The sequence below is a fragment of the Halichondria panicea genome, chromosome 17 (assembly GCF_963675165.1).
Source record: "Halichondria panicea chromosome 17, odHalPani1.1, whole genome shotgun sequence".
Lineage (NCBI taxonomy): Eukaryota > Metazoa > Porifera > Demospongiae > Suberitida > Halichondriidae > Halichondria > Halichondria panicea.
The window spans coordinates 4,966,877-4,994,839 of record NC_087393.1 but is presented as its reverse complement, the minus strand read 5'-3'; the positions used below and the strand labels follow the sequence as shown (position 1 = coordinate 4,994,839).

At 42.4% G+C, this 27,963-nt stretch overlaps 8 protein-coding genes, 1 long non-coding RNA gene and 13 other non-coding genes across 22 annotated transcripts; 3 read left to right on the top strand and 19 right to left on the bottom strand.

The window, feature by feature from the left end:
* Positions 1 to 584: 584 nt before the first annotated feature.
* Positions 585 to 2,463, bottom strand: LOC135351854 (uncharacterized). Its single transcript, XR_010399519.1, has 3 exons — positions 2,228 to 2,463; positions 2,010 to 2,056; positions 585 to 855 (listed from the first exon to the last, which is right to left on the bottom strand). It is a non-coding gene; the product is annotated as an uncharacterized LOC135351854 (long non-coding RNA).
* Positions 2,464 to 2,611: 148 nt separating this feature from the next.
* Positions 2,612 to 8,251, top strand: LOC135351813 (uncharacterized). The gene is made up of 10 exons (XM_064550918.1): positions 2,612 to 2,727; positions 2,785 to 2,918; positions 3,006 to 3,044; positions 5,686 to 5,732; positions 5,830 to 6,701; positions 6,903 to 7,058; positions 7,242 to 7,299; positions 7,383 to 7,479; positions 7,636 to 7,699; positions 7,885 to 8,251. The coding sequence occupies exons 1-10, from the start codon at positions 2,629 to 2,631 to the stop codon at positions 8,071 to 8,073; spliced, it is 1,755 nt and encodes a 584-aa protein (XP_064406988.1). The 5' UTR covers positions 2,612 to 2,628; the 3' UTR covers positions 8,074 to 8,251.
* On the bottom strand, positions 2,966 to 3,963 carry LOC135351850 (uncharacterized). The gene is made up of 4 exons (XM_064550961.1): positions 3,625 to 3,963; positions 3,517 to 3,563; positions 3,243 to 3,417; positions 2,966 to 3,182 (listed from the first exon to the last, which is right to left on the bottom strand). The coding sequence occupies exons 1-4, from the start codon at positions 3,778 to 3,780 to the stop codon at positions 3,165 to 3,167; spliced, it is 396 nt and encodes a 131-aa protein (XP_064407031.1). The 5' UTR covers positions 3,781 to 3,963; the 3' UTR covers positions 2,966 to 3,164.
* LOC135351437 (uncharacterized) lies at positions 4,191 to 5,302 on the bottom strand. Its single transcript, XM_064550424.1, has 4 exons — positions 5,114 to 5,302; positions 4,962 to 5,008; positions 4,614 to 4,797; positions 4,191 to 4,347 (listed from the first exon to the last, which is right to left on the bottom strand). Exons 1-4 carry the CDS (start codon positions 5,216 to 5,218, stop codon positions 4,300 to 4,302), a joined length of 384 nt encoding a protein of 127 aa, XP_064406494.1. The 5' UTR covers positions 5,219 to 5,302; the 3' UTR covers positions 4,191 to 4,299.
* On the bottom strand, positions 8,164 to 9,104 carry LOC135351840 (SPRY domain-containing SOCS box protein 3-like). The gene has a single exon (XM_064550949.1). It carries the CDS (start codon positions 9,013 to 9,015, stop codon positions 8,257 to 8,259), a length of 759 nt encoding a protein of 252 aa, XP_064407019.1. The 5' UTR covers positions 9,016 to 9,104; the 3' UTR covers positions 8,164 to 8,256.
* A 20-nt stretch (positions 9,105 to 9,124) lies between these two features.
* LOC135351817 (uncharacterized) lies at positions 9,125 to 11,299 on the top strand. Its single transcript, XM_064550922.1, has 3 exons — positions 9,125 to 10,379; positions 10,488 to 10,813; positions 11,148 to 11,299. The coding sequence occupies exons 1-3, from the start codon at positions 9,255 to 9,257 to the stop codon at positions 11,245 to 11,247; spliced, it is 1,551 nt and encodes a 516-aa protein (XP_064406992.1). The 5' UTR covers positions 9,125 to 9,254; the 3' UTR covers positions 11,248 to 11,299.
* Positions 11,300 to 11,558: 259 nt separating this feature from the next.
* On the bottom strand, positions 11,559 to 22,061 carry LOC135351799 (polycomb protein suz12-A-like). The gene is made up of 14 exons (XM_064550897.1): positions 21,900 to 22,061; positions 21,312 to 21,358; positions 21,126 to 21,196; positions 20,724 to 20,801; positions 20,354 to 20,418; positions 19,729 to 19,844; positions 17,393 to 19,180; positions 17,116 to 17,245; positions 15,256 to 15,635; positions 14,555 to 14,718; positions 14,171 to 14,245; positions 12,564 to 12,672; positions 12,381 to 12,460; positions 11,559 to 12,026 (listed from the first exon to the last, which is right to left on the bottom strand). Exons 1-14 carry the CDS (start codon positions 22,021 to 22,023, stop codon positions 11,843 to 11,845), a joined length of 3,411 nt encoding a protein of 1,136 aa, XP_064406967.1. The 5' UTR covers positions 22,024 to 22,061; the 3' UTR covers positions 11,559 to 11,842.
* Positions 12,748 to 12,820, bottom strand: Trnat-ugu (transfer RNA threonine (anticodon UGU)). Its single transcript has one exon. It is a non-coding gene; the product is annotated as a tRNA-Thr (tRNA).
* On the bottom strand, positions 12,923 to 12,995 carry Trnat-cgu (transfer RNA threonine (anticodon CGU)). Its single transcript has one exon. It is a non-coding gene; the product is annotated as a tRNA-Thr (tRNA).
* Positions 13,079 to 13,151, bottom strand: Trnat-ugu (transfer RNA threonine (anticodon UGU)). Its single transcript has one exon. It is a non-coding gene; the product is annotated as a tRNA-Thr (tRNA).
* Trnat-ugu (transfer RNA threonine (anticodon UGU)) lies at positions 13,235 to 13,307 on the bottom strand. The gene has a single exon. It is a non-coding gene; the product is annotated as a tRNA-Thr (tRNA).
* Positions 13,391 to 13,463, bottom strand: Trnat-ugu (transfer RNA threonine (anticodon UGU)). The gene has a single exon. It is a non-coding gene; the product is annotated as a tRNA-Thr (tRNA).
* Positions 14,064 to 14,136, bottom strand: Trnat-ugu (transfer RNA threonine (anticodon UGU)). The gene has a single exon. It is a non-coding gene; the product is annotated as a tRNA-Thr (tRNA).
* On the bottom strand, positions 15,682 to 15,752 carry Trnav-aac (transfer RNA valine (anticodon AAC)). Its single transcript has one exon. It is a non-coding gene; the product is annotated as a tRNA-Val (tRNA).
* Trnav-aac (transfer RNA valine (anticodon AAC)) lies at positions 15,835 to 15,908 on the bottom strand. The gene has a single exon. It is a non-coding gene; the product is annotated as a tRNA-Val (tRNA).
* Positions 16,156 to 16,229, bottom strand: Trnav-aac (transfer RNA valine (anticodon AAC)). Its single transcript has one exon. It is a non-coding gene; the product is annotated as a tRNA-Val (tRNA).
* Positions 16,328 to 16,401, bottom strand: Trnav-aac (transfer RNA valine (anticodon AAC)). The gene has a single exon. It is a non-coding gene; the product is annotated as a tRNA-Val (tRNA).
* On the bottom strand, positions 16,654 to 16,727 carry Trnav-aac (transfer RNA valine (anticodon AAC)). The gene has a single exon. It is a non-coding gene; the product is annotated as a tRNA-Val (tRNA).
* Positions 16,826 to 16,899, bottom strand: Trnav-aac (transfer RNA valine (anticodon AAC)). The gene has a single exon. It is a non-coding gene; the product is annotated as a tRNA-Val (tRNA).
* Trnav-aac (transfer RNA valine (anticodon AAC)) lies at positions 16,996 to 17,069 on the bottom strand. The gene has a single exon. It is a non-coding gene; the product is annotated as a tRNA-Val (tRNA).
* Positions 22,062 to 22,095: 34 nt separating the features above from the next.
* On the top strand, positions 22,096 to 24,196 carry LOC135351821 (serine protease HTRA2, mitochondrial-like). The gene is made up of 2 exons (XM_064550925.1): positions 22,096 to 22,226; positions 22,288 to 24,196. Exons 1-2 carry the CDS (start codon positions 22,223 to 22,225, stop codon positions 23,508 to 23,510), a joined length of 1,227 nt encoding a protein of 408 aa, XP_064406995.1. The 5' UTR covers positions 22,096 to 22,222; the 3' UTR covers positions 23,511 to 24,196.
* On the bottom strand, positions 23,742 to 27,941 carry LOC135351826 (cAMP-dependent protein kinase type I-alpha regulatory subunit-like). The gene is made up of 9 exons (XM_064550932.1): positions 27,737 to 27,941; positions 27,346 to 27,471; positions 26,565 to 26,656; positions 26,283 to 26,344; positions 26,017 to 26,063; positions 25,562 to 25,781; positions 25,191 to 25,312; positions 24,905 to 24,986; positions 23,742 to 24,195 (listed from the first exon to the last, which is right to left on the bottom strand). The coding sequence occupies exons 1-9, from the start codon at positions 27,893 to 27,895 to the stop codon at positions 24,023 to 24,025; spliced, it is 1,083 nt and encodes a 360-aa protein (XP_064407002.1). The 5' UTR covers positions 27,896 to 27,941; the 3' UTR covers positions 23,742 to 24,022.
* Positions 27,942 to 27,963: the final 22 nt, after the last annotated feature.

Sequence of the window (27,963 nt, the reverse complement as noted above, 5' to 3'; positions counted from 1 at the left end):
ACCTGGCTGCCAGACTTTCATCTCGACTCTTCCCCCTGAGTAGCTGGCCTTTCTCTAAGCCACAAAACTGAGCAAGAAGCTGAAGAAGCAGCTAGACAGAGACATGTACCTAGCCTTGAGAATTGGGAGGCGTGGCTCAACTAGTTAGCCCAGCCCAGAGGAATTGTTACCGTGGGTACTGAACAACCGTAGAAGTAGGGCTACCCCTGGCTTTACTGAATTAACTAGCTGTGTCTGCTGTCTAGTTGGACCAGATTTAGCTAGATAATGGGGTAGAGAATAGTTGAGCGGTGCTGTGTGTAGCTTGAACTGTACTGGCTGGCAAGAATCTAGTAAGCACCCTATGCACTGATAACTCGTCAGAATGGAGGGTATGTTCTAGGGATCTGGACAGCTGTACATCCAAAGGAGCCAAGGAGTGCCAATCATCTTCTCCCAGTCTCTGACACGCTAAACAAAACGAGCTAGAACTGGGAGTCCCAGCTAGAATTGCTAGCTGGATCTAGACTAATAGAATGACATGGAGGAGTGGTGAGGCCGGATCCACACTAATTGATCGACCTAAAGATGCTCCTGTTCCAGATTTCACGAATGGCAAGGAAAGGGCTATAGTCTATAGTATTCATATTCATCTCGGAATAATATTATTATTCTCGGTAATATTAATACACTCACCTTTCACATGGCTATACACCTTGCACATCATCTAATACCTCTCTTGCAATGGTAAGCATATTCGCTGTTTCTCTCTCAGAAACTCTACGCAATTCTCCCAACTGTGCATCAATCTTTTTGGCAGTCTCCTCTAGTTTGTCTATTTTCCCCTGAAGAGATTGTTTCACTCTCTCATCATCTCTAATATAGTTTTGAACAAAGTGAACAAAAGATAATTATTAGCAGGAGCAGATTAGTACAACCAGTATAGGTTGTACAATCATACAGTGCTCATTGTATAAAATACTAGGGATGAGGGAAATAAAGGGTTCACACACCCTCGACATTCTTTCTATAAAACTAGTATAGTGTGAACAATTTTAGTCTACAAATGAGATCTAATAGTGTACGTCAGTGTCGGAATGCATTATATTAATTTGTAGCCTCGATTCCAGGCCGCGAAGAGAAAGACGGCCTGGTATACTTTGTACGCGCATGCGCGTACATTACCCCAAAAGGGGGTAATCCGTGTATTTGTGGATACTGTCAGTAAAATAAACGTTTACTATTTGTATTCTGAAGTTACAGTCCGTTACATAGAAGTATTGTAGAAAGATGACTGAGTTCTTACGCCCTTTACTGTATCAAGCCAAGTCTCACTTATAACGACACCCTACACTGTATAAGGCATACAGATGTTATAGGAAGGCATGCATGGTGTGTTCCTGTGAGTCCCCTGATGAGGCTGTGGTAATATGGACCAGGCAAGTCTTCTGCTACTAAATCTTGCCTTTATGTTCGACAGGAAGTCATTGCTGAAAATAAAGAAGCTAATGATTACTCCTGAAAGCTTTTAATAAGCTTTAACTCGACACTCAGGAAGTTTAATATTCACTCAAGATCTACTGATGTATTAAAGAGTCAACCACTCTTCCTAGCTGGCAGCTCTACTGTCTGGGAGGCCTTCTTGATATGTCTCTTTGATAAACAGAGCTAGAAGAAGCAACACTGCTGCAGCATAATCATTCTACTTTGATTAGTGTCTCTGAAAGCTGCCATTGTGGTCACATTGTCATACGTATTCTTCTTTTTTGTAACTTTGTCCGTTTTTTTACAATTTGTATGATGAAATTGTTGTCAATTATTTCACGCATGCGCATACAAAGTATACCAGGCCGCCTTTCTCTTCGCGGCCTAGAATCGAGGCTAATTAATTTGTTCAGGCCCTGAGAGGGGCATGTCACCATACCCTCCCCCTATATGCATGTTGCATGTTGTTTACACAAACAGTAATTTTGCCATTGCCTGAATAATGAACAATCTAACTAATTGCTAGACAATTTTGGTAGACTTACTTTACTTTTTCCAATTGGTCTTTCAGCTCTTGAATCTCAGCATAGATCTAATTAAATGTAGAATGCAACATTGAATAATTCCTCAACAGACTTCCTAACTGTTCTTCTCCCGTAATCTTGGGGACACTTAAATATTGATTCCCCCTGTAAATCACTCACCATATGCAAATATAATTATAAGCTATAAAATAAAATAAATGTAGTGACAAGCAGCTCACCTTGTCTAATTTCCTCCTCAAACTATTATCAATTTCTTCTAGCTCTTCACGTTGTTCTTCAGTCATCAGTGGTACTGCCTGTGTAGGGCCTGAGGATATGGTCACTGCTGTTTCATTAACTTGATTAGGTCCAGAAGGAGAACACCCCATTTTTTTGACTGTGTTTTGGATCTGCAGGTTATAGTCAAAAGAAGTTGTAGTGGAAAGTTGTGCACTGCGCAACTGATTGTATATATACCCCCCACGATTCAAGGCCGATTAATTAAAATAGCTTCGATTCGAGGCTAATTAAAATACTCTTCGCAGCCTGGAATCGAGGCTGCGACAAGCCGACTCCAGTTTCCAGGGCGGCGTGGAAACAAATCTATCTCGGGGGAAGGTCGGACCACGCCCAACTAAGAATGTCCCAGAGTGAAGAGGACATCGACAGTGATGCCACTGTGTTGGAGGAGGATGCAGCTCCCAATCAGCCAGCAAACGCTGCTTCTCCACAGGCACAGGTATTATTAAATGTTTTTACTTCCAGCTGCACTCCTCTCCATCGACATCGTATGCAGGATTCGCAGTTTGCTCCACCATGCTCACTGCATGTGTCCGAGTCACCGGGGGCAACAGCTTCACCCCCTCCCTCCCCCTCCATCCTGCACTCCAGTCTGAAGCACCTCATCCAACAACGTTGCAACTCCACCAGGTACGCCCACACATCACACACCCTCACACCCTCACACCACACCAATATCACAGCTGATTAAAATGTTATGTACACAATTCCATGTAGGAACCTGACAACAGACATGGAGGAAAGTAAAGATCAATGGTAAGAACTTATTATTGCTGCACATATAATAAAAATGTGAATGGGGATGACACAAAATAACATAAAATAGCTGAGACCAAGTGTTGTTCTCTAATTGTGTGTGTTCTTCAATGCTGCTCTCTACTCAATGACCTTGTTCTGTGTTGAAATGAGTATTATAATGAATACATAGACACTCGTGTTACTATAGTAACTCACCAAGACATTAGCTGCACCCACTTCTCCCTCAACATCTTGTAACACTCGCTGGCTTTTCTTGAGAATTTTTTGGTACGACATATCTTCAGCCCTTTCTTTTTGACCTTTGACACGGTTTAGTTTTGTCTGTTCTCTTTGAAGACGATCCTGGATTTTCCTTTTTTTCTCAGGGTCACTATAGTAACATAAATAAAACAGTAGCCGCCTATCTACCAAGGACTGATATATACGTAATTCTAGGAAGCACACTGATCTAGGGTTTTGTGGCACTTACTTTTCTTGATTCTTTTGTGTTTCCAACTCGTCCACTTTTGATTGTAGCTGCATAGAAACAATCATGCTCAAATCTAGCTAATAAATCAAATGGTTGCTAGTTTCTCACAGTGTTTTCAGTTGCCCCGAGAGTAGCAGCTGCAGTATTGAGAGTGTTAATTTCCTTCACGCTTTCAGACAAGCTTTTTCTCCGATGTCGATGGAGTGTAGTAGGCTCTGAAGAAGAGCTTGTGCCATCTACCAAACATGAACATGCGTTCCCCATAGTGTATGGCTTGGCTCAATCCAGTCAGTCAATACTTGATAGTTCTACGTTGCTTTGGTTGGTGTAGTTTTGATGAGCTATACTTATGACTGCTGCTTGATGTCTTATTAGTGTTACAGGTTACTAACTTGCTATAGATCTAGCCAATTTTGCATGTACACTGTAGAGCTTTTATATTGCATGCCTGGCATTGCCCATATCCCTGCATATAATCCCAGGGAATTTCCACAGTACTACAGCAGTTGTAGATCCACTATTGGTTTTTGACATCACCACAATGTTGTAAACATTTTAGTATTGCCATAATAATTATCCCTGCATATAATCCCAGGGAATTTCCAGTACTACAGCAGGGAAATACCCCTGGAATTCCCCTTGTAGATCCCCACTATTGGTTTTTGACATCACCACAATGTTGTAAACATTTTATTAGATCAAGAAATATAAAAAACAGTGAATGAAATGTGTGAAAATAGTTCTGTGAAAGATCGATAAAATGTATGAAGTGTTGAGACTTGATTACACCTCACTCTCTTGAACACGGTTAAGTGTGCCCACACGATTATTCTGTAAAAGAAAAGTAGTTGCATATTAGGTACTGATATAACATTCGTATCACGTTGTCAAGGTAACAGAAGTCATACAGTCCCTTCCGTGTTATATTAGGCTTTGCAAAGTCAATTTGTAGTTTCTCAGGCTAAAATAGCAAGCGGAATAAGGCAATGATGATATTCATAGAATTTTAATTGTGACATTCTTTTAGTATGCCTCGAGGCATACTTTGGTAAAGTGTCGTCAAAGTGTTACCCCATGCACAGTATTATTATACTCACTATATCCATGGCTCTGTCCACTTCCTCCCTGACTCTCATGGATGCCCTTCTGCCGATTTGATTGAGCTTCATTGTCTGTGCACTAGAACATTTCTCCACAGTCTCTCTATTTCTCTGAACTCTTTGTAATACACTCTCTTTTCTGCTCAGTTTGGCTCGAAGGCTTTGTTTACGTGTCTCGTTCCTGCAAACAAAAATTTAATAGAGTGTTCTAACTGGGGGGAGGAAAGCTAAGCGGAACTAGGAGAGTGGTCAACTGTGTGTAATTATAACCATGCCATCATTTGTGTTTATGACAATAGCCATTAGGTGTTGACTCAACTGTCAGCTAGTATGCTATAGACTCACTGCTCTTCTTTCAGGTCTCTCTCTATGTCTTCAATCTCACCGTATAGCTGCATGAAGCAAACAATGTTTTCTTAATGAGCTGTTTAGAAATCCTAACCGGCCTATCCATGCTGCTGTGCTACATTAATTTGCTTACTATAGTAGGCACTTACCTTTTCCTCATCTCTGGCCAGTTTCTCTAGTGCTTCTTCCAGATTTGGCACTTCTGATGGAGTAGGCTTGTCCTCTTTGGTTTGTTTCGAAGAGATGCATCCCATTTCTGCTTAGTACTTGCACTGAGGTATGTAGGCTTCAAATTTTCAACTGTAGTTTGCATGTAGCTATTGTTTTACTTCAGCCCATGTGGCAGCACTTATATAGAAATCCTTACATAGTTGTGAATATTGGACACCCACACTGGCATGCATCCATCATTATTGCATGTACATGCATTTGTATGTAAAATACCCAGGTAAATTCCCCTCACCCCTGAGATAATTCCCCTGGAATCTCCCATGTAAAGTCCCCAAATCGTGGTTTGGCTGACCACAATACCGCTGAGTAGTGTGTTCCACAATAATTATGTAATCCCTATATATAGCATGTAAGATTGTGACATCCAAGTGATGTAACATGTCAAATACATAGCACTGGAATGCTTTGATCTGCCCACTCACTGGGCAACAAATATAATTGGTGTTCCCTAAATTCATGATGTATACAATGCGATACTTTTTTCTTGCAGTTCTGATGATGAAATGTCTCAAGAGTTTCCTCCTCTCCCAACAAGTGGTGAGTACTAAACTCATTGTTTGACATACTGCACCCACATGCATGTATGATTATAATCATTCACTGTATTCATTCTACCCTTTCTCTATTTCTGTAGACATGCTCAGAACCGGTCCTCCACAACCAGTGGACACCCAAGGAGCTACACAAGACACACAAATAGATGAACCTTCAAAAGACAATCCGAACGTTGAACTAACCGTGCAATCTGTTTCAACTATGTCTCAATCTTTTCAAGCTATTGAAGTACCCTCACAATTAAAGTTAAGCTCTGAACAACCCACATCAACCAACCCATCGCCCTTAGAGGCTATTGCACAGAAACAGACAATCCTCCTGCAAATACTCAAGCAACTTACACTGTCTAAAATTACAGATCAACAGTTAACCCAGGTAAAGGCTCAAGCTGCTAGTTTTGAACAGAGTCTCGAGAGCATTGGCACTGCTAACCAGACGGAACGCAAAAGACTAGCTCAAGCTCACTCCACTCTCTCTCAGCGGGTCACCTCACAGCAAGAGCTTGTTTCAGAAAGCCAAGCCCTTCAGCGACAACTTCTCAGTCTGACCAAGAAGCAGAAGCACCTTCTCGAGTGTGTTTCGAGACAGAAGGAGATACGAGCTCAGCTGGCTGCCCTCCCTAAGACCATCGCCACTCAACTGACCCTCCATCCTAAGACCACCACCACTCAGAAGAAAAGCACAGATACACAAACTACTGTTACGGAAATGTCTCAGAATGTTCAGCCCTCAATGGCCTCTCTGCACGTTTCCACAAGCACTTTATCAAATCGATCAGTTTTGCCAACCATGGCCCCCACGAATGTCCAAATTCGACCAGAGGTGCTTCTGAAGCCAGTGGCTGTCAAGACTACGTCCTCAGCTGACCTGGGTGAGCCTGTTCCCTTGGACACACTCATCAAACACGGGTTCATCCAGCCAGGTCCAAACACCCTCTCTTGCCTTATAGTAGTGAGTTCACTGTATTAACATTGTGGTTTGTGCACTGAAACCCATCTTAATGGCCACCTGAATAAACGCCATCTACAATTTTAAGCCAGGTCCCAAATAAACAATTTGTGTTGGTAAAAACAATGGGATAGTGCTGTACGTACATGTTTGCATTCAAAAGCATACACTGTATGAAACATTACACACACTATTTCTGTACAGGGCTGCCAATTCAAGACCTCCCTGTTAGCTGATGGCACTCTTCAGATCAGCAGAGGGGAGACTGTATATCATCAGCCGCAGCACTGGGTCAAGGCTTGCTGGGCACAACTCGGTCATCCTAATAAGAAAATTGCCAAGAAGCTAGCATACACCACTGTAAGGACATCAGCCATTGACATTCATGCACCACTGCAGTTTTCAATAGTAGAGACATGTACATATAGAAGAAGTATATAATTATATATAGTGTGCAATTTCCTTAGCCACCATTATTTCCATTGCAGTTAAACTACTTGCCGCTAATTAAAATGATTTTGCCTGTATACGTGTGTGTTATAGGTGCTGTACAAAGAGACACCGCTGATCAGCTATTGTGATGAGTACAGTATCAAGCAAGGTACGTATGTTAGGACGTGACCCCACTAGAACAATGTAAACAATCAATATTAATTGAGCAGCTTTTGTGTGTGTGTTGTGCAGTGTCCAGCTATCTCAGTCAGAGGACTGCTGATGGTGGAACAGACTCGAGGAAGGTGAACAGTCGTCCTGTGCCAGGTCTGGAGAAGAGTCAGATCAGGTTTGTACTATCACTGATTGATTACGCTAGCTACACAGAGCCCACATTAGAGTGTAGTACATATAACACATGCAGCGATTCCTTAATACTTCCTTCCTGTACTATGAGCAGGGAAGCTCTTGCTATTAAATGTATACATATTACCGTTTCATGCAGTCAGGCTACCAGTGTGAGCAGTGCAGTAACTACCAGTGCTCCACAGCCTCAGGCCACTGATTGTGTGAGCTGTCATAACTGTACATGTTACATATTTATCATAGTGGTTTCAATTTGCTAATTTGTATGTGTGTGTATGTATTGGCATATCTAAATTTCCCCTCGCGTCATCTCCCCATAGCTATCCTTAGTCTAGAGAGGGAGGGAGGGAGAGAGGGGTAGTGGACACACACACACACACACACACAGGCCCCACACTCGTCCGCCGGTACGTTCAACCTGGGCCAGCTGCTGAGAGAAGGTTCGGTCCTACTCCTCCCCCCAGTAGTCAGGGGGTGCTCCACTAGCCTGACCCTACCCCAGGGATTTTGGTCCAATAGAGAGGTGTCCCTCACTCCGCAGCTGGTCTCTCAGATACAGTCAGATTTGGAGTGGTAGTAAAATGGACACTTCACACTGTTATAGGATTGACCGTTTTACCAGTGTATACGTATTTATCTAATCGTCATTATATATGTCTTGGCTTCATTATCACTTATATAATTTATTTATTATCATCCAATAATATTACAAAGAGACAATAAAAGTTATGACAATGAAAAATATGATCATTAAATTTGATTAAATTGTGCTCTCAGTGGGTGGAGAGTTGTTGCGCTCATCATCAGTTCTCCTGCTGCTTTTTGACTTTGGTGTCTTGTACAGGAGGAAAGCCTTGATATGGCTGGGTACACTCAGCTTATCGTAGTGTTTATCGTCGTGGATATTCTGACGGATGATCCCTCTACACAGACCCTTGAGGGACATGACTGAAGAGCAGCAATGGGTCAGTCTCATGACAGAGTTGGTCCCACTAGAGCATAACATCGGGTATAGGTCTAAATTCGTTAACACTCGATCAAAAGCAACTCCATTCGATCTCCCATTGAACTTGAACGCTAGAGTCCCATAGTACGAATCATACAGCACACTGATTCGGATTTCTTCGTGTTTATCAGGATCAATTGAAATATACTTGGTATGTACACTGTGGTGATATTTAGAGCCATCGTAGTTCACTCCCCAACTTGCCATGTCCTTTCCAATCAGCTGCGTAAAATCGTAGTTATTGCTTTCCAGTGGAGTGTGTTCAGTACCCAGGCCCACTTGTCTAGCTTGTCCAAAAAAAGGCGATTTCATTTCAATCTCGAAATAGTGCTCCATGTTTTTACGAAGGATCTTTGTGCCTCTGATAGCTGTGGAGAAGTTGCTTCTATTCTGATGAAAAGTGATTGTATGCTTGTCACTGTGAACATGGACTTCTCTACCATGATGAGTTTCACTCCAGCACCAGTCAAAGACACCATCTTCACACTGATTCAGAGGTTCTTGAGAGCTCATGACCTTGAGAGAGAGAGAGAGAGAGAAGTTTCCCACTGGCTAGAACTATTGTTTACAAGAGTGATGATATTAAAGAAGTGGATATCACGACCCTTTCTATAGCTAGCTTCCTTAGCTAATGACCTTTACCAAGTATACCCAGTCTTTAGTATAGTATCTCTGCTTTTAATAGTATAGAGCTAGCTAGCTAGCTCATGCTCAGTACATGTCAGTAGCTAACTCTACCTCTATTTTCAGCCATGCAAAGTAGAATTACATTGCTCTGTATTAGTCTGCTAGCTGCATATACTGGAAGTGCAAGCCATTCTGGAAATGTGAGCAAGAACCATCATGAGTCCAATGCAGCACAAGCCGCACTATTACAAACCATTCGCCTGTCCGACCTCCCTGAGCTACTAACACAGAAGTGTGCACTATTGGGAGTTCCACCATATCCCACGTATGTCGATCTGGAGTCCCTGTTGCTCGAACTGAGTCATGTTTTTCAAGACGAACAAACTATTTTCATTGGACAATTTTCCGAGGAAGCAAATCGCAGTAGATCTAGTCTTACCGATCAAATTATATGGAGGAGTTCGTTAAAAGATGACGAAGTTTATATTGCTTTTTATGAGAGGGAACTTAAAGACAGAACATGTTTATTGTCTCCACCGAAGACAAAATTTTACGCCCACTCATACGCAGGCCAATTAAATGTTGAGGTACTAGTACAGTATGTAAACGAGAAATGTCACACTTTTCGAACACCACACGGACATTTAACCCATGGAGGCCTGTTTCACAGACACATTATGGAGAATTTATACACCCCTGACCAACCTATTGAAAACTGTGTGGAGCTGAACAGAATGCCCTCGAAAATGGAGTTTTTCACTGAGTATTTATTTCGTTCAAGACCAGTCGTAATCAAGAATGCATATAAAGATTCGATTCCAATTAGAAAATGGACTCGAGAGTATCTTCGACAAACGTTTGGCCCAAAACATATCCACATAAAACTAACGGATGACGGTGTTTTTGAGGGAGTTGAGAGTGCTTATCTTTGGCGAGATCATCACGAGCAGCACATCCCACCTAATGTGAAGTCGCAGTTAAAGTTCCCTGATCTTGTAGTTGTTCGACCGGCTACTAGCGAAATGCTCTTTTCTGATTTCTTAGACTTAATATCGTCCGGAAATGTCTCATATTCGGCGTATTTAGAGTATTCTTCTATTCCGTACCACATGCAAGAGTTGGAAGAAGATGTTCACGAGCTGCCATTTCTCGAGGGAGAGTTGGAGAGACGACATTTAAACATGTGGCTGAGCGATGGGAACACACTGGGGAAGCTGCACTTTGACCCCTACGACAACTTTCTCTGTATGGTATGTCTACTATATACATGTAATTATACTGTTATAAATTGTATGTGATTGTTCTACCCAAAATCTAGCACTCTCGTTAACTGTTACAATTTACCCCCTCCATTACAGTTGTCAGGGGAGAAGCATCTTACACTATTTGATCCCCATCACAACGAGAATCTCTACGAAGCTCACATCCCTGAAGCCATCTTAACCTTTGACCCCTCGAGGAGCACCTTCTCCCGCAACTCCCTACTGGAAAGCACGTCAATGGTCATGTCCCCTGTTGACATTCTGCGGCCTGACTTTGAGATATTTCCAAACTTTGCCACAGCACGTCGTGTTCACTGCGTGCTCAAGCCTGGAGATGTACTGTTCATGCCTGCCTTCTGGTGGCACGAAGTTCAGTCCCATCCCGACCCAGTGGAGAGAAGAAACCTGGCCATTAATTTCTGGTATATACGATAGTGTGTAAGATGATCGTAGGTACACATATAGAGCTGCTATTGTTGATATTAAATGCCCATAATGTCAGACTAGAGTCTTGTGTGCATACATACATATATCTGCTATTGCAGTCTCTCTCTCTCAGTACACACGTACAGTTACACTATTATTGTTCCACCTGCTCACACACACACACACACACACACACACACACACACACACACACTCACACATGCACACACACACACACACACACACACACACACTCACACATGCACACACACACACTCACACACACACCCACACTCACACCCACACTCACACACACACTCACACACACAGGTATGAGCCTCTGCTAACTAAAGAGTTCCCGTGTCAAACCTGCAGACTCAACTACAACATGTTCTATAAAAACTTTCTTCATAACTTTGACTCCGTATAAATCATCAATTCTCCATGTCCGTGTTTTCTTAATGTGTTAACCTGTTTATTCACATCTGAAGAACATGCAATTCACATATTATTACGAAGTATGCACAATTAATCAGTGGGCATTCCTTCATACTGTATGTATGTTCCATTCCATGTCAATTGAAGAGCTTTCTAAACAAGAGGTGTTTGTGATTGAGCAGTTACGTGTGGCCCGAGAGTGGGTGCTCGCTGTTAAGGCCCTCAGGGCACACTACGACAATAACTATGAGTTGGAGGCGTGGTACTTACTGGAGGCTGGCCAATGGAATGATTCTCACACTGTTAATCGACGTAACAATTTACATCCGGTCATTTCCGACTGGTTGCACCAAAGATGCATGAAAGGTTTCAGTTGCAGATTATACAATAATAATAATTAAATACAACATTCTATTAATTAACAGAAATAAGTTATTTGTGATATATATTGGAGAGTGGTGGTAACAGAGAGATTTCTTAAGATCACAGCTAATACATTGACGTACAAGCTGACATAATACCTGACATAAACAGAAGTGTATAATAATTATAATTAATTACTTTGCAAAGTGACTCTGATATCAATGCTAAGAGTTTTCATATAGAGCTGACATGCACTGTTCAATAGTCGAGGATGGTATCAAACCAAAATCGTACTGACTGATGAGGTGTGAGAGAAAGTTCCTGTCGATTTTCTCCTCCAAAAGGTTCTCTTTGTACTTGCTGACAAACAGTAGACATGCTGCAGGTATCTGCTTCTCTGCAATGAGCCTGTATAGGAACACAAGGAAATGGGTGACAGTGTATTACCATAGCAATGCTGCACTAAAAAGTCAGTGGGTAAATTTGAAAAGCTTCTGTATATTCAGTTGGCACAAGAGTAAAAATGTATCAAAGAGACTTTTTTTAGAATCAAGAGTATTAGTCTTGCAAGTATAGGTAATCTTGCAATACATTTTAATACTGACTTAGTGACTGAGATATAGTACATCTTCAGGAGCACATACACGGCCTTCAACAATACTAATAGCTACTTTCTAACCTGTTAATTCAACGACTAAGCATAATTAGCCTTCAAGCTTTTGACAATAGCTACACATACAAACACAGCTGGCATGCACTCACTTGTTCTCCATGACGAAGAGGTTCCACAGCTTCATGAGCCTCTTCTCTCCTTTGTTCACGTCAGTGAAGTCATCGAGCATCTGCACGGGAAATAATTATAATAACAGCTAGCAGAAGTCTCAAAAATAACTCAGATCATCATAGAGATGGATCGAGGCTAAAATGAAGTGTTGAATCCCTCACCTTCTGACAGCAGATCTTCTGCCACTCAAGATTGCTCTCTTCCCCCTCGCTGTCCACTTTTATCTCTTCCTCAAGCATGGGCAGGCTTGAGTTTAAATGGTAGTACATCCTGTGGAAGAGGGAATCAAGGATCAAGGGAGGTAATTACGTCATTAGTATAAATAAGGTACGTGTTAAAAAAATAAGCCCCTGGAGAGATTTGAACTCTCGGCCCCTGGTTTACAAGACCAGTGCTCTAACCACTGAGCTACAGAGGCTTCACATGGAAGGCAACGAGTAAGGCTTTGGTTCAAAATGGTCCTGACATACATGCACATGTAAAAAGAAACTTCAAAAGTTGGTGTCAGTGGCAAAAAGAAAGCCTCTAGAAAGATTTGAACTCTCGACCCCTGGTTTACGAGACCAGTGCTCTAACCGCTGAGCTACAGAGGCTACACACACAACCAAAATGAGAATTATTGTAAGCTGGGAATATTAACTTAGACAAACAGACCAGCGTACTATAGCAAAAAGAAAGCCTCCGGAGAGATTTGAACTCCCGACCCCTGGTTTACAAGACCAGTGCTCTAACCCCTGAGCTACAGAGGCTACACACACAACCAAAATGAGAATTATTGTAAGCTGGGAATATTAACTTAGACAAACAGACCAGCGTACTATAGCAAAAAGAAAGCCTCCGGAGAGATTTGAACTCCCGACCCCTGGTTTACAAGACCAGTGCTCTAACCCCTGAGCTACAGAGGCTACACACACAACCAAAATGAGAATTATTGTAAGCTGGGAATATTAACTTAGACAAACAGACCAGCGTACTATAGCAAAAAGAAAGCCTCTAGAAAGATTTGAACTCCCGACCCCTGGTTTACAAGACCAGTGCTCTAACCCCTGAGCTACAGAGGCTTTATACACAACCAAAATGAGAATTATTGTAAGCTGACTTAGACAAACCATAGATAGAGTAGAGAGGGATTAGAAACGGAAGTACCCTCGAAGTACCATCCGTGTATCTCCGCGGTTTAATCGAGGCTTACTTTTTAACACGAGGGCTAAATTCATGAGAATTGTTTTGCTCTCTGTAAGAAGTCCACAAGCAGTTCTGCTGCTAAACATCAACTTTCATCTCATACTCGAGGTCATTTGGGACACAGGACACTATTTAGTTACACAGCCTTAGTTATATCATAGGTTCTATAGGAACACAAGCATGAAAAGCGCTCAGTGCTTCTAGCTACTTCACAACAATCGAGATTATATTTTCTTCGTTTCCAATTGATACCTACTATCAGGGGGCATGTGATTCAGTAATGGGGGTAGCTCTGAGATGTATGCTTTGGACACAATAAGTTTCCCGAGCTTTTGCGGGAGTTATGAGGAGATACACGGATGGTCCCAGAGCCACTACATAGACTTCATTGTAAAACATCACGTGAATCACTTCCATTTCCAATCCCTCTCTACTCTATCTATGGACAAACAGACCAGCGTACTAAGCAAAAAGAAAGCCTCCGGAGAGATTTGAACTCTCGACCCCTGGTTTACAAGACCAGTGCTCTAACCGCTGAGCTACAGAGGCTGCACAATCACACACACAGTAGAGCGTTTCTCACCTGTTCGTGTTGTAGCCTCTTCTCCAGGAGCCATCATTCATAAACTCTGACACGTCCTCTTCAATATCCACTCCTCTGTGAGCGTACAAGAGAGGGTGATTATGTAATAGCAGCTGCTAATAATTATTCTAGCATACTGTAAAGAAGCATAATTATAATTATTAGCATGTGGCTTTTCAATAGCAAGAGTACATCTACTGCAAAAACGCATCTACTGCACTGCAGCGTACAGTACGTACTAGATGAGATTCTTACAAAGCTTAAAGGTTCAGTATAATTACTGGCTCTGGCAGACTATATAGGATAAAAGGAGGGACACAGAAACCATGACAACGATATGTAATGATTATTTACCGACAAACAGACCACTGAGTACTAACACACCTGTCAACAAGGACGCAGGTGCAAGAGAAGCTCTTGGCTGGCCGCTGTTTCATCTTCACAAGACTCAGATTGTCCTTTTCACCCGGGTCACGCTCTATTGAGCTACTCGTGTCGTACAGTTTATTCACATGGACATCAATCACCTTGGCCTTCTGTTGACTCAGCTGTGTATGGGAGATACAAAGCTAGGTCATTAGGAGTGTGCGCTGAGTGTCTTGCTACAAGGGAACCTTTGAGCAACCATAACGGGAGTTCTGATGTTCCAATGTCAACACTTTTATTATGATAATTATTCTGAAAACTTGATGTGAACTCTTTTAAATGGTAGGATAAAACTTGTTGAGGCCTATTGAGAAAATACCGTGGGCTATAGGTGGGGGAAAAGTTATATTTAAACAGCCGACTCTAGTACTTTAAAAATGCAGAGGATTGATATGCTGTAACACAGTGCATGTCATCATACATGTAGCATTGTTGAATGACAGAGCAGAACCAGTCACGACTACACCCACATGCTCAATGTAGGGACACATACACATAGACAAACACCATGGCAACACATACACATAGACAAACACCATGGCAACACATACACATGCACACAGCACACATACGTACGGACAGACACAAAAACACACACTACACACACACACACTACACACACACACACACTACACATACGCAGACACACAAACACTCACAGAGTAGGTAAACTGGAAGCGGGGATGACACAGTGACATATGCTTGAGCAAAGTGTAGAACTTGACACAGGGAATGAAGCACCACGGACAATGCAGGTCTTCTTTGCACTCAGTCTGCTGTAAGCTGTTGCTGCCATAGAGAAAGTTGAACAGTATCTTCTCTTTCTCCAGTGAGGGGGGCTGGCTTAGAGACGAGAGTGTGTCCACCTCCATGAGAGTTTGCGAGTCTGTGGTCTCAGCCGGGAAGAGAGCAGTCACTGGGACGCCATTTTCTGTTGCAGTGAGCATGCTCGAATCTTGTGAGTCCGAGTTTAGGTGCTCGATTATGGGAGGGACGGGGGAGAGTGGTCTCGGAGATGGAGATAGTGATAAGTAGTACGCTAGAGGTAAAAAGGTATTATATAGTTAATTAGGTTCTCCAAAAAGTGGTTCCACCAGGGATTGAACCGGGGACCTTGAGTGTGTTAGACTCATGTGATAACCAACTACACCACACCACAGAATCAACTGCTATCATGTTATAAGTGACGTACGACCGATCCATAATAACAGCCAATGGCATTTGGGTAGACTAAAAAGTGATTCCACCCGGGATTGAACTGGGAACCTTGAGTGTGTTAGACTCATGTGATAACCAACTACACCACAGAATCAACTGCTATCATGTTATAAGTGACGTACGACCGATCCATAATAACAGCCAATGGCATTTGGGTAGACTAAAAGGTGCTTCCACCAGGGATTGAACCGGAGACCTTGAGTGTGTTAGACTCACGTGATAACCAACTACACCACGGAATCAACTGCTATCATGTTATAAGGGACGTCGACCAATCCATAATTAATATTAAACAGCTAGAAAAATGCAACGGCCATTCATATTTGGGGTAGACTAAAAGGTGATTCCACCCGGGATTGAACCGGGGACCTTGAGTGTGTTAGACTCATGTGATAACCAACTACACCACGGAATCAACTGCTATCATGTTATAAGTGACGTCGACCGATCCATAATTAATATTAAACAGCTAGAAAAATGCAACATCAATTCATATTTGGGTAGACTAAAAGGTGATTCCACCCGGGATTGAACCGGGGACCTTGAGTGTGTTAGACTCATGTGATAACCAACTACACCACAGAATCAACTGCTATCATGTTATAAGTGACGTACGACCGATCCATAATAACAGCCAATGGCATTTGGGTAGACTAAAAGGTGCTTCCACCAGGGATTGAACCGGAGACCTTGAGTGTGTTAGACTCACGTGATAACCAACTACATGTACACCACGGAATCAACTGCTATCATGTTATAAGGGACGTCGACCAATCCATAATTAATATTAAACAGCTAGAAAAATGCAACGGCCATTCATATTTGGGTAGACTAAAATGTGATTCCACCCGGGATTGAACCGGGGACCTTGAGTGTGTTAGACTCATGTGATAACCAACTACACCACGGAATCAACTGCTATCATGTTATAAGTGACGTCGACCGATCCATAATTAATATTAAACAGCTAGAAAAATGCAACATCAATTCATATTTGGGTAGACTAAAAGGTGATTCCACCCGGGATTGAACCGGGGACCTTGAGTGTGTTAGACTCACGTGATAACCAACTACACCACGAAATCAACTGCTATCACATTATAAGGGACGTACGACCGATCCATAATTAAAATAAAACAGCTAGAAAAGTGCAATGGCTCGCATTTGGGTAGACTAAAAAGTGATTCCACCCGGGATTGAACCGGGGACCTTGAGTGTGTTAGACTCACGTGATAACCAACTACACCACGGAATCACACACACACACATCCCAAAATGTTTCAACAGCATTGAAGTCTTACATTCCCTGATTTTCTTGAGGTCGAGCGCAGTATCCAGGTTACTACAGAGGAGGTGCTGTGGGGGACCGTCTGTCCAGTTCAGAGAGAACTTGAGTAACAGGTTCTTGTTCTTGTTGGACGCAGAATCACGCTGAAGAAAATTGGGACATTGCTAAATTTTTTAGCAATGTAATACACTTTCAGACACAGCAAAAAACTGTTCCTAAAAGTATGAGAATGAAAAAATGACAATATTTTAACGAAAGGTGCAAGCAATGATAATACAATGTACACTCACATGAGCTTTGCCACTAAACACGGAGCTCCAGGTGAGAGGTTCAAAGGTCAGGAGCTCTGCCGCTTCCTTCTCTCCACTCTCCAGGCACTTCTGCATCATCACAGCATACTCACCATCGCCAAGGAGACAGTCACCACGGGAATCAAATAAAACCAGCTCGGCACAAAACACGTCATTGGGCTGAATACACACATCAACATCAGCAGTACATTCATTATCAGTACAACAATCTTCATCAGCTGTTGAATCTCGATCAGTCGGAGCTAAAAGATTGGCTTGCTTATCTATAGCTGTGCTCGACGTAGTAGCAACAGAATCCGACGGACTCGTAAGACGAGAGAATTTCTGTGGCGGTTGTTGATCTTGATTTGGAGAAGTAATATTGAAATAGTCTTCGCTATGAGATCTCTTCCTGTGATTGGGCGATGTGCTACTAGCGTTACTTTTCGGAGAAAGGATTGGACACGAATAATGATCCACCGGTGTGATCTTGCGCGTGCTACTGCCCATGCATGACGACTTTGTCGACCAACTTGTAACGTCTTCTGCCACGAACTTGGGCACCTGATCGGCTCGGACTCTTTGACCTCTAGGCTTGTCTCCGTCTAGGAGCAGCTGGATCTCTGTTCGTCTTCTATAGCCGGGACTGCGGACGACATTTTTGTATCCTTCATCGTTGCTTTTCGGAAGAAAGCCCTGAGGGCTGGTGGTCGTGGGTTTCTCGATATAGTGTGTGCGAGGGATAGAGATGAGAAAGGAACGAATTCCATGTTTTCCCGATCCAAGTTTGTTGGGAATTTTACGAGACAGTTTTTTGCGGGTGAGGTCGTCTTGTGTGGGCGGGTGTGCAGTGGGAGGGGTAGATTGAATTTTGTGCGCGGTGATTTTAGAATTTGTTGTCTTAGTTCTCGTATAAGGTTTTCGTTTCGTTCTCTTTCGTTGTCTCACGTTTTTCCTAATTGCAGCTACGGTTGGAGAGGCATAGCCTTTCATTGACAAGCCGTTGACGACGCCATTTTGTAGAGCCAGCTTTGACACGAGAGGGGAGGTACACTTATCATGTCTTGAGAGGTGTGGGGAGGTTGATCTACTTCTGTTGGGAGGGGGAGAGGAGGGTTTAGAGTGACAAGAATTGCCATTTTGTAAATGCGAGGAAGAAGATTCTTTGATTGGGTCGTTTGGAGATTTGGTTTGCATGCTAGATTGGTAAAGGGGGGTAAGTTCATTAATGCACTCAATCCCAAACTGTAAGTCTGTCATTACACAAGCATCTCGAGTCTCTGGCTTCCTTTTTGCCCTGTTTGATTTTACTGAGCGTACTACAGATTCACACATAGTTACATCTGTTTGCTGAGCTTGCAGTTCTCCTCTTGCTGACCTGGCATTACTAGACACGAGAGAAGTGCCATTTCTCAACAAAGTAGCAGCATCGGTTAAAGAAGAGGCATTTGTAGCTTTTGTAGAAGCTGTCGTATCGTCCTTATTAGCACTGGTCCTTTTTTTGTTTTGAGCAGAGTTTTTCCGACGATTTCTCCACCGCGTACATTTTCTCGTAGAAGAGGCGGCTTTAGGGACGTACTGACTAGCTCTAAATACAATCATTTGAGTGCCACCGGGGTTCAGTCGGTGTTTCCATGTCAACGAACTCTCCGGGATCGAAAGTGGGAGATACAAGTTTGTTTTCTTGCTTCGATTGTCGTCGTCGCTAGTCTCATCAAATCCAATCACTCGTTTGCCGAGACTCAAGCAGCTGCAGTGGAACGCTTTCTTGTTCCCACTCAACAAAGCCTGTGTGTGTGTGTGTGTGTGTGTGGTTGTGTGTGTGTGTGTGTGTGTGTGTGTGTGTGTGCGTGTGCGTGTAGGTGTGTGTACCATATCGTGAATAAAGGCAATCCAAAGGAGAAGTCACACTATGCACTGTAATAGTTCTACGCCCTCAGGCTCTGGGACACGATACATGTACCTCACACCACTGATTTAGATTCCACTTTTACTGGCTAACTAGAGCTGGCAACACTACTGTACATGTAGCAATATATAGTTACAGGAATTTTAGTCCATATTCCCTGCTAAACACACCCAAGTAGGATCTAATATATTCTTTTTGTAGTATATAGCCTGACACTTAGAGGAGATCCGACATGCGTGCATGAATCACTACAAGTTCAGTGCATTGATGTCACGTGATAACGGCCAGGCTAAACACACTAGCACTTGTAGTGACTCATGCACGCATGTCAGACCTCCTCTGGACTTACACTAAAACTCCCTAACAGCAACTATGACCCCTGACCCCAAATACCAGCTATGACACCAGACAACATAACATTGCATACCTCAGCAGAAGGTTGGCTGAAACTGTAGAGTAGTATCTCGATCTCTATCAACTGGCGCTCATGTGACTTTGACACGCTACTCTGATTGGTTGTCGAGCATGATCCACTAGCTGCAGCTGTAAGCAGAACAAAAAAATATCTTACATGTATGTACGTAAATCTCAGTGATAAGTATCTCGTTACATGTAGCTGATCTCTGGTCATGCATGCAGGCACTACCCTCATACACCAAACTCATGTAAAAATGATCCTTGAAGCTCCTGCTCTCAAAGAGGGTACAAGGGCAGAATTTTTGGGCAACCACAACTAAAGTTTTGATGGTGGTCCAATATATCAATAATTTTCTGAAAGCCTGAAGTGAGATCTTTAAAATCGTGGGTTAAAATCAAAGTTCATTTTTGGGGCTGATTTGAAAAAACCCCGTAGGCTATAGGTGGGGAAAAAGTTCAAAATGTTGGTCCCACTAAAAACTTTTACCTTCTGAAAGAGCTCACTGAGAGCTTTCAGAATATTATAAGATTATCCAACCAATCAAAAGTTATGGCCACTCGAAAACCAGAGGGTCCAGACTTTATAATAATGCAATCCAATGTACGATAATGTCATGTGATACTATAGGACCTACCTAACATGTCACTGAAGTCTATCCCACTCTCCAAGCCAGAGATAGATATTTCCAGCCGGTTATCACTGCACAGGAAGCAGATAGATAAGATAATAACTAACTGTGACTATTAAAGCACCAACATTTTACTTGTCACACTTTCAGACAATCACCCGCGGCAGTGCCGATACTTTTGCCAGTTATACACACTAAATAACTCAAACGTATTACACTGACAGATCTATCGAGCTGTGCCAAACATAAAACGCAAGCACAATCAGTCACTACAAACGGGAGATTCAGTGGAAGTGAATCACTTGTGATCGTGAGTTGATTGACTTAGGCACGTCTATCTGTCACTGGTTGCACAAAAGTGAGGAACTACAACCACCTTTTGATATCAGTGGACAAGTCAGGCTTGCTCTCAGTAGTGTGCTCGAAGAGGTCGTTGACCCTCAGCTTTCTCCTCCTGCAGTCAACACACACACACACACACACAAACACACACACTGATGATGATGATGACGATAATCAATTGGTCGAGATCGAATTATCAATTGAATCAAGTGTTTGTTAACTTTGATTGTTAACTTTGATTGTGATACTGAATTTCCTCGCCAGATAAACAAAGTTATTGCCTTCTCACAGAAAGTGATTTACCATTTACAAAAGTACAGTAACTTAATTGTCGATGGAAAAAAGCTCTAGGGGATAATTCGTAACTGCTGACGGTAGCGGATCACATGACTTGTACTGGTCATATTGGAAGTGGGAAGATAAAACTAGCCTGCACCGTTTATGCTTGAGTCGACTGGCATTGCGATGCATTCGCATGTAAGAGAGATTCCGTTGCAGAAAGAGAGGCTACAAGAAAAGAGATGACAGATAGTGAACAGTCAACAAAAAAACAGTAATTCTAGTGCTGTATACATGTACATATATATATATATTATATATAGGTGTTCAAACTATCTCTTACTTTCAGGGAATGTCTTGCCCTCAAGAACCGATAAATTTGGGTTGGCTCTGCAGAAGAGAGACATAAAAATTATAGACTTCTAACGGGAGATTGGGCACTCTGTCCCATGCCTTGTATGAGAGTAGCACAGAGATTGGACACTCTATCCCATGCCTTGTATGAGAGTAGCACATGGGTACATTAATTAGAGATTGTAGAGACTGCATTTCCATTTGCATAATTATGCTACGGGCATTTTTACAACCTATTAACAGTCTCCAAAGGAACTGTTAGACTAGATCAACAACAACACTAAGTGTGTTCAGGCCTTAGCCGACAATAATCCTACGTGGACCCTCCCACTGCTATTAATTAAAACTTTGACATCTCCACGGTATAGATGTCTAGTTTAGTACGGCCGGCTAAAAAAGTGAGTCAGTGGTATCGGCTCTCTTCGTCTAAATGAATCAGAACATTTCAGATCCATTGAGAAATGCACACAATCACATTTTCTTTGATAAGAACAAGACAATCTCAGAGCTTGTGCAACTCACACAGAGACACAGACACAATGACCATCACTTACAACCTTGTCATGACATTACTCACTTTCATAAGCCTCCAGGAACTGCTCATGATCGCTTCGGAGCTTATGCAAAGCTTCTGCAGACAGCTTCAGCACTTTATCCCCAGTCGCCATTCTTCTATTGTGGGCCCAAAAGGCAGAATGCATGCTATATCAGCGTTTGGGGTGGGCTAGGCTTGCAGCTAATGTGATAAATAAACCACCTTGACGTAATTGTCACTTATGCAACTTATGCAGCTTCAGCCTAGATCCCTCTGTTATAGATCTATAGCTAGCTGCTCCAAATGTTGTCTCTACTAAGAATCAATGCAGCTCTCAATTGCAGCAATATGCTGAGGCCCTTGACATGTGTGAGGGTACTTACAATTACCAACAGAGCGATGTTTATTCCATATCTTCAATTCTCTGCAGCGTCAAGTTCCTTTCTGCACTGGCAATACGACACTCAGAATAGTCGTCTAGTGACTGATCGATTGGGTAGGTTAAATAATGGTGTCTATCGTTCTACAGCGGATACATACGATCAAGATCATAGAGGGAAAAACAATCCTTTATTTCGATTGGTTGGCTTTGGTTTATTCGGACTCTCACTGTCGATATTTGCAATATTTAAGATAAACAAGAACGAAACATTTCCATTCTCTATAGCACACTGCTCCGACGGTCGATCACAGCGTTTCAATTTTCTAGCCGAAGCTGTTGAAATTGCATCTCCTAGTGTTGTCTACATTGAGAAATCTCAGCGGGTCACGACTATATTCGGAGAGATGGTGGGTGTGTCCTCTGGCTCCGGCTTTATCGTTCACAATGGTGGATACGTTCTCACAAATGCTCATGTTGTCGCTAACTCCCGCTCAGTTCAAGTCAAGCTATCAACCGGACGTGTCGTGAAAGGAGAAGTGACTGATATCGATCAAATCTCTGATCTGGCTTTAATCAAACTAGAACTCTCTGGAAACGAGAAACTTACAGCTGTGAAATTCGGAAATTCGTCGTTGCTAAGACCCGGGGAATGGGTGGTGGCCTTGGGCAGCCCTCTAAATCTGACCAATACGATTACAGCCGGCATTGTTAGCAGTGTCCTTCGCCCGAGCAGAGAGTTGGGTCTGGAACAACACAAGCCCGATATGGAGTATGTACAGACGGACGCTCCCATCACCCACGGCAACTCTGGTGGGCCACTTGTCAATCTAGACGGAGAGGTCATCGGTGTAAACACTATGACAGCTGGACCTGGAATCTCATTCGCTATTCCAAGTGATTTTGCTCAGAATTTTGTTGAAAAGGCCGTAAAAACTGTGAAAAAACAAGCGAAAGCCACCAAATATGCTCTCGGTGTTTCAATGCTGTCGATAAATCCCCGAATTTTACGAGTCCTTCTCCAGAAAATATCTCTACCTCGTGATCTCACTCATGGTGTGTTCCTGGCTAATGTCTGGGCCAACAGTGCTGCCGCTCAAGCAGGTCTACGCACTGGAGACATCATTGTGAGAATAAACGGTAAGAATGTGCATTCGAGTCGAGATGTGAACGAGCTGGTGCAGAGAGGAGAGAGACTAGAGATGGCGGTGGTGAGGAAGGGCAAGTGGGTGACTGTGTCTGTCATCCCGGAACCTCTGTACACTGACCACTAGAACTGGTTTAGTATACATGTACTGTGTGTGGAACTTTATGACGTGTGTGTATGTATGGAACAGTGCATGTTTAATTTATAATTTATGGCTGCATGACTGTGCATGCATGTGCATGGGGATTGTGTGTGCACACTGCTTGTACCTATAATTATATATATTGTGGTGGTCACATCTGTATTAATATGCATGCATGCACTTTTTATGAAAAGCCCAATCAATTCACACTGTAAATAGCTGTGGTCATAGTAATTATGAAGACATGTCATTAATTGCACAAATTGCATACGCATATCATACAATGTGTAAGTTTATTTGGCAAATTAAACAAATTCTACTAATTAAAGGCCGAAGAATAATTATAAAGATAACAAAACATTAATTAATTATTGATATAATCACTAATAATGATCGATGCATCACAAGACAAGTACAGGTTACAAATTAAATTATATAAATGTCAGTTTGTACTTTTAAACGGCAGATTATAGAGTCCGTGTATTGTCCCCTCCTCTTCACACAACCAGCTGCACAAAACTGTTGTACTGACTGATATTGCGCTTCAAGATGTCCTGACAGGGACCCAAAACACGCTCAAAACGGGAGCGGTCCAATTTGACGCATTTGAGAGTGCCCTTGGCTGTAACTGTGGCGGCTCTGGGTCGCTTCAACAGCAGGGCAATCTCACCTGGATACAGGGGGGGGGGGTATTGTGAATAGACGTACACATCGTACATGTAGGGAGGGGGTATTGTGAATGGAGGTTTTAAGGCTATATCGTACATTAGGGGGTATTGTGAACAAAGGTCACAAGTTCAATAGAGGCCGGGTAAATTGCACATACATTGTATGGAAGGAATCACTAAAGACTGCATATACGTAGACATGCATTAATTGTAATACTAAATAATTTTGTGCGTTTAATTATTAACAAGTGCACAAGTAAAAGGTCTAAAGGCACATACTTAGGAGTCATTCAGAGCTGTGGACATGAACTACATACAGAGACAGGTCTAAAGGCACATACTTAGGAGTCATTCAAAGCTGTAGACATGAACTACATACAGAGACGTGTATCTGCAACGTGAAGTCTTAGGAGTCATTCAAAGCTGTAGACATGAACTACATACAGAGACGTGTATCTGCAACGTGAAGTCTAATACTACACGTACTTCAATTACAAAAGGCTGCTATTATTGGTAACTATAGAGAATGCAATTACAATACCCCCACACCCACACCCACACATCAAGCAGCTACGTTGACGTTCCTAACTCAAGTTATGGCCTCTAAAAGTTAGCTCCGAAAATAGGTCCATTTACTCACTTATTTGTCTATTTGGACTCGAAAAAATTGCTGATTTAATCATAATTGAAGTGCCAGTCTAGTTAGCTCACCAAAATAGTCGGATGGTCCCAGCTGACCGACCTCCACGTACTCTCCATCCTCTGTCTTCCTCTGGAGCACAATGGCACTGCCCTGAGGGTGTGTGTGTGTGTGTGTGTATGTGGGGAGGGGGGCAGGGTTTAGTGTTTGCTATAATTCATACATGTTACTGTACACTATATCACAGAATGTGCTGATGGTAGGCTAAAGTATGGAAAGAAAGGAAGAGACAGTGGAGATGGTGAGGAAGAAAGGAGGAGGGACCACTGGTAATTAAGTAGCTAGCTGACCCTTCACCTCCACGATGATGAAGAACTCCTCCCCAGACTCTCCCTGAGTGACCACGAATGACCCGTCATGGAAGGTACACGGCTCGAGGGCGTCGGCCACCGTCAACCGCTCCCATTTGTCCAAAGACTCTACAATATATATATACAGTGAGCAATCAATCTCAACAGACTTACACAGAGAATTAAGTGTCAGTTATATCTAACAGACTGCCTACAGCTATGTATGTACATGTACACTTGTGTAATTCTACGGTTTTGCACTGAATGAACTTTGTTGCTAATTACCTGTACCTCCATAGTTTCAGTCTCATGGAGAATATCAATTTTGTATTACACTCTTCACATTTTAAAGCAACAAGACAAAATAATACCACTGACCTAAGATGGAGACCTTCTCGAGGAAAGTTTCGTACAGTTTCCTTTTTCTGATGGTGCTCCCCATGAGAATGCGACGATATGAGTCGCGGTCAATTGCCCATAGCTTGACATCGGTCTTGGCTCTGATGGTCGCTGCCCTGGGAGTACCGTAGATCAGGGCAAGCTCACCGAAACTTCCCGTCTCTCCAATGGAGCCAAAATAATCCTTGTTCACGATGATCTAGAAGGAAGTAATGTTTACAGCATCATAGGAGGTATACAACTAACAAGTGCTCACAAACAGAATACTCTGAAATACAATGATTATCATAATTATTTAGTTAGGGATTATGGCTTCAAGTTCAAACAGTCTTTGGAAGGTCAAATAAACACTTATAGTTCATATAAACACACTCGAGCGATCACAAGTGGTAGAGCGATTACAAGATTAGAGGGCTACAATAACACATACTTACATCCACCTCTCCCGAGTCAATGACATAGAAATTGTCTCCCTCATCACCTGCAGAAATGACATGCAGTCAATCAAAGAGCAAAGTTCACAATATTTATAATGTATTAAGTTTCTGTACTTTTAATGATACACACATATCGTAACTAAGCACCCAAACAACTTTTACAAGGTCACGAGTCAAATTAACATCTCTGGCTTTGCTCAGAGCTTTCCTAATTATACAAATGGATATATAGCTGCTGGTATCTCCATGGAGATGAGCCCCACCTTGCTGAATGATGGTTTTTCCAGCCACTTCTCTGACTAAGAACATGGCATCAAAAATATCACTGCAAAAATGAAGTCGACACTCATAAAACATGGCACACATTTTAAAGAAACAAGTGACAGTGAAATAAAGAGTTTGTTCACATGTTAACACAGGTGGACATGCGTGTACATAACTTCTGCTTCCCTGATCACTATACTTAGCTCCAGTAGAATTGTATACATACATTGTAGACTAGCAGTAACAAGTTCACCACGCCCACTACAGACACACCCACCCACCTCCTCTCATCCTCGTCCAGATGTGAGAACAGAATGTTTTTCTCAATAGCCTTCTCGAGGGCGGCCATTGTTTTGTAGTCCTTGGGCATAACCTACAGAGAGCAAACATTTACATAACAATTTTCCTTGAGCCATTGGAACTTCTGTATCTCCTATGACTATTTCAGGGGACCAATTAGTGCAACAGTTTTAAGGATAATTTTCCAGTGAACGTTACTACAGATATGACAAATAATTGGGCTATCAAAGAGCACAAGGTCAAGTTATGGTGTGCTAACTTGATATGGTTTGTAAAAGTGCAAACCACAGGAATTGATAGGTCACCAATGTGGGCAACTGAGTCATCTGAGTCATAGAGTGTCATACTTACATGTGTACATAATCTACACAAGGGTCAGTTTACTTTCAGGGTTCTGCACAATCAAGTAGACACTTCACGCTACAGTACACTACAGCTATCACTAGTGACTCTAGTGCCAAAGTTAACAATTTGAACGGAATGTGCTTTCCTACAAAAGGTTATTAGCCATGACATAAGTATAATTATACATGTACCACAAAGTGGACCAAAAACAGTATTCCAATGATATAATTATATAATGATCTTATTTCTGAATGACCTAGGAAGAATAGCTACTCAAATCAGCCACAAACGTAATTATTATTATTACTGTGCTACACAACTGGGCGGACAGACACACGGTGTGTAGTTGACTCCTTTGCAGACATTATAATAATACTCTATTTATAGTGGCAGGTGCAGGGTTAGAGACAAACTCACTTTCTTGACATAGCTGGTTGCCTGCTCCTCCGTCATCACGCTGGCACTCACAGCCCCCCTCCTGCTACGAGGTTTCTGCAACGGAGTGGCTACATCCACGTCAGGTGTGGACACCTCGGGATGCTCCTGAAGAAGGGGGTGTGGTCTCATAGGAGCATACTTAATGCAGTAATACACACGTCAACAACTTACACTGAATATGCACAGCAAGGAAACACAGAATGACCAATTTATAGAAACTGTCTCGTACTATTGTACATGTATCTCCTATACGTGTAGGTATACATAGTTATCTGCAAATAAGTGTATTGCTACTAAATATGCTTCTCCAGTGGATGTATGGTGGTCAGATATACACAGCTAGCTAGCTACTAGTACAGTAGCTACCCACTTTTTCGAGCTTCTCGAAGTACTCCCTGAGCCATCTGTAGGGTCTCTCTGGTCGGGTCTGGCATATCTTGGCTATACACTCCTTGAGAATGGCCTGGACGCCATGCTGCTCGATGTAATCCTCGCAGTCTTGAACACTCACTTGTGTACGACTCGCCATCTTCCAACGTTTTCTCTTGGGTGTGTGTATACGTGTGACGTCAGTTGAAGAGCTATGTCTAAAATGAC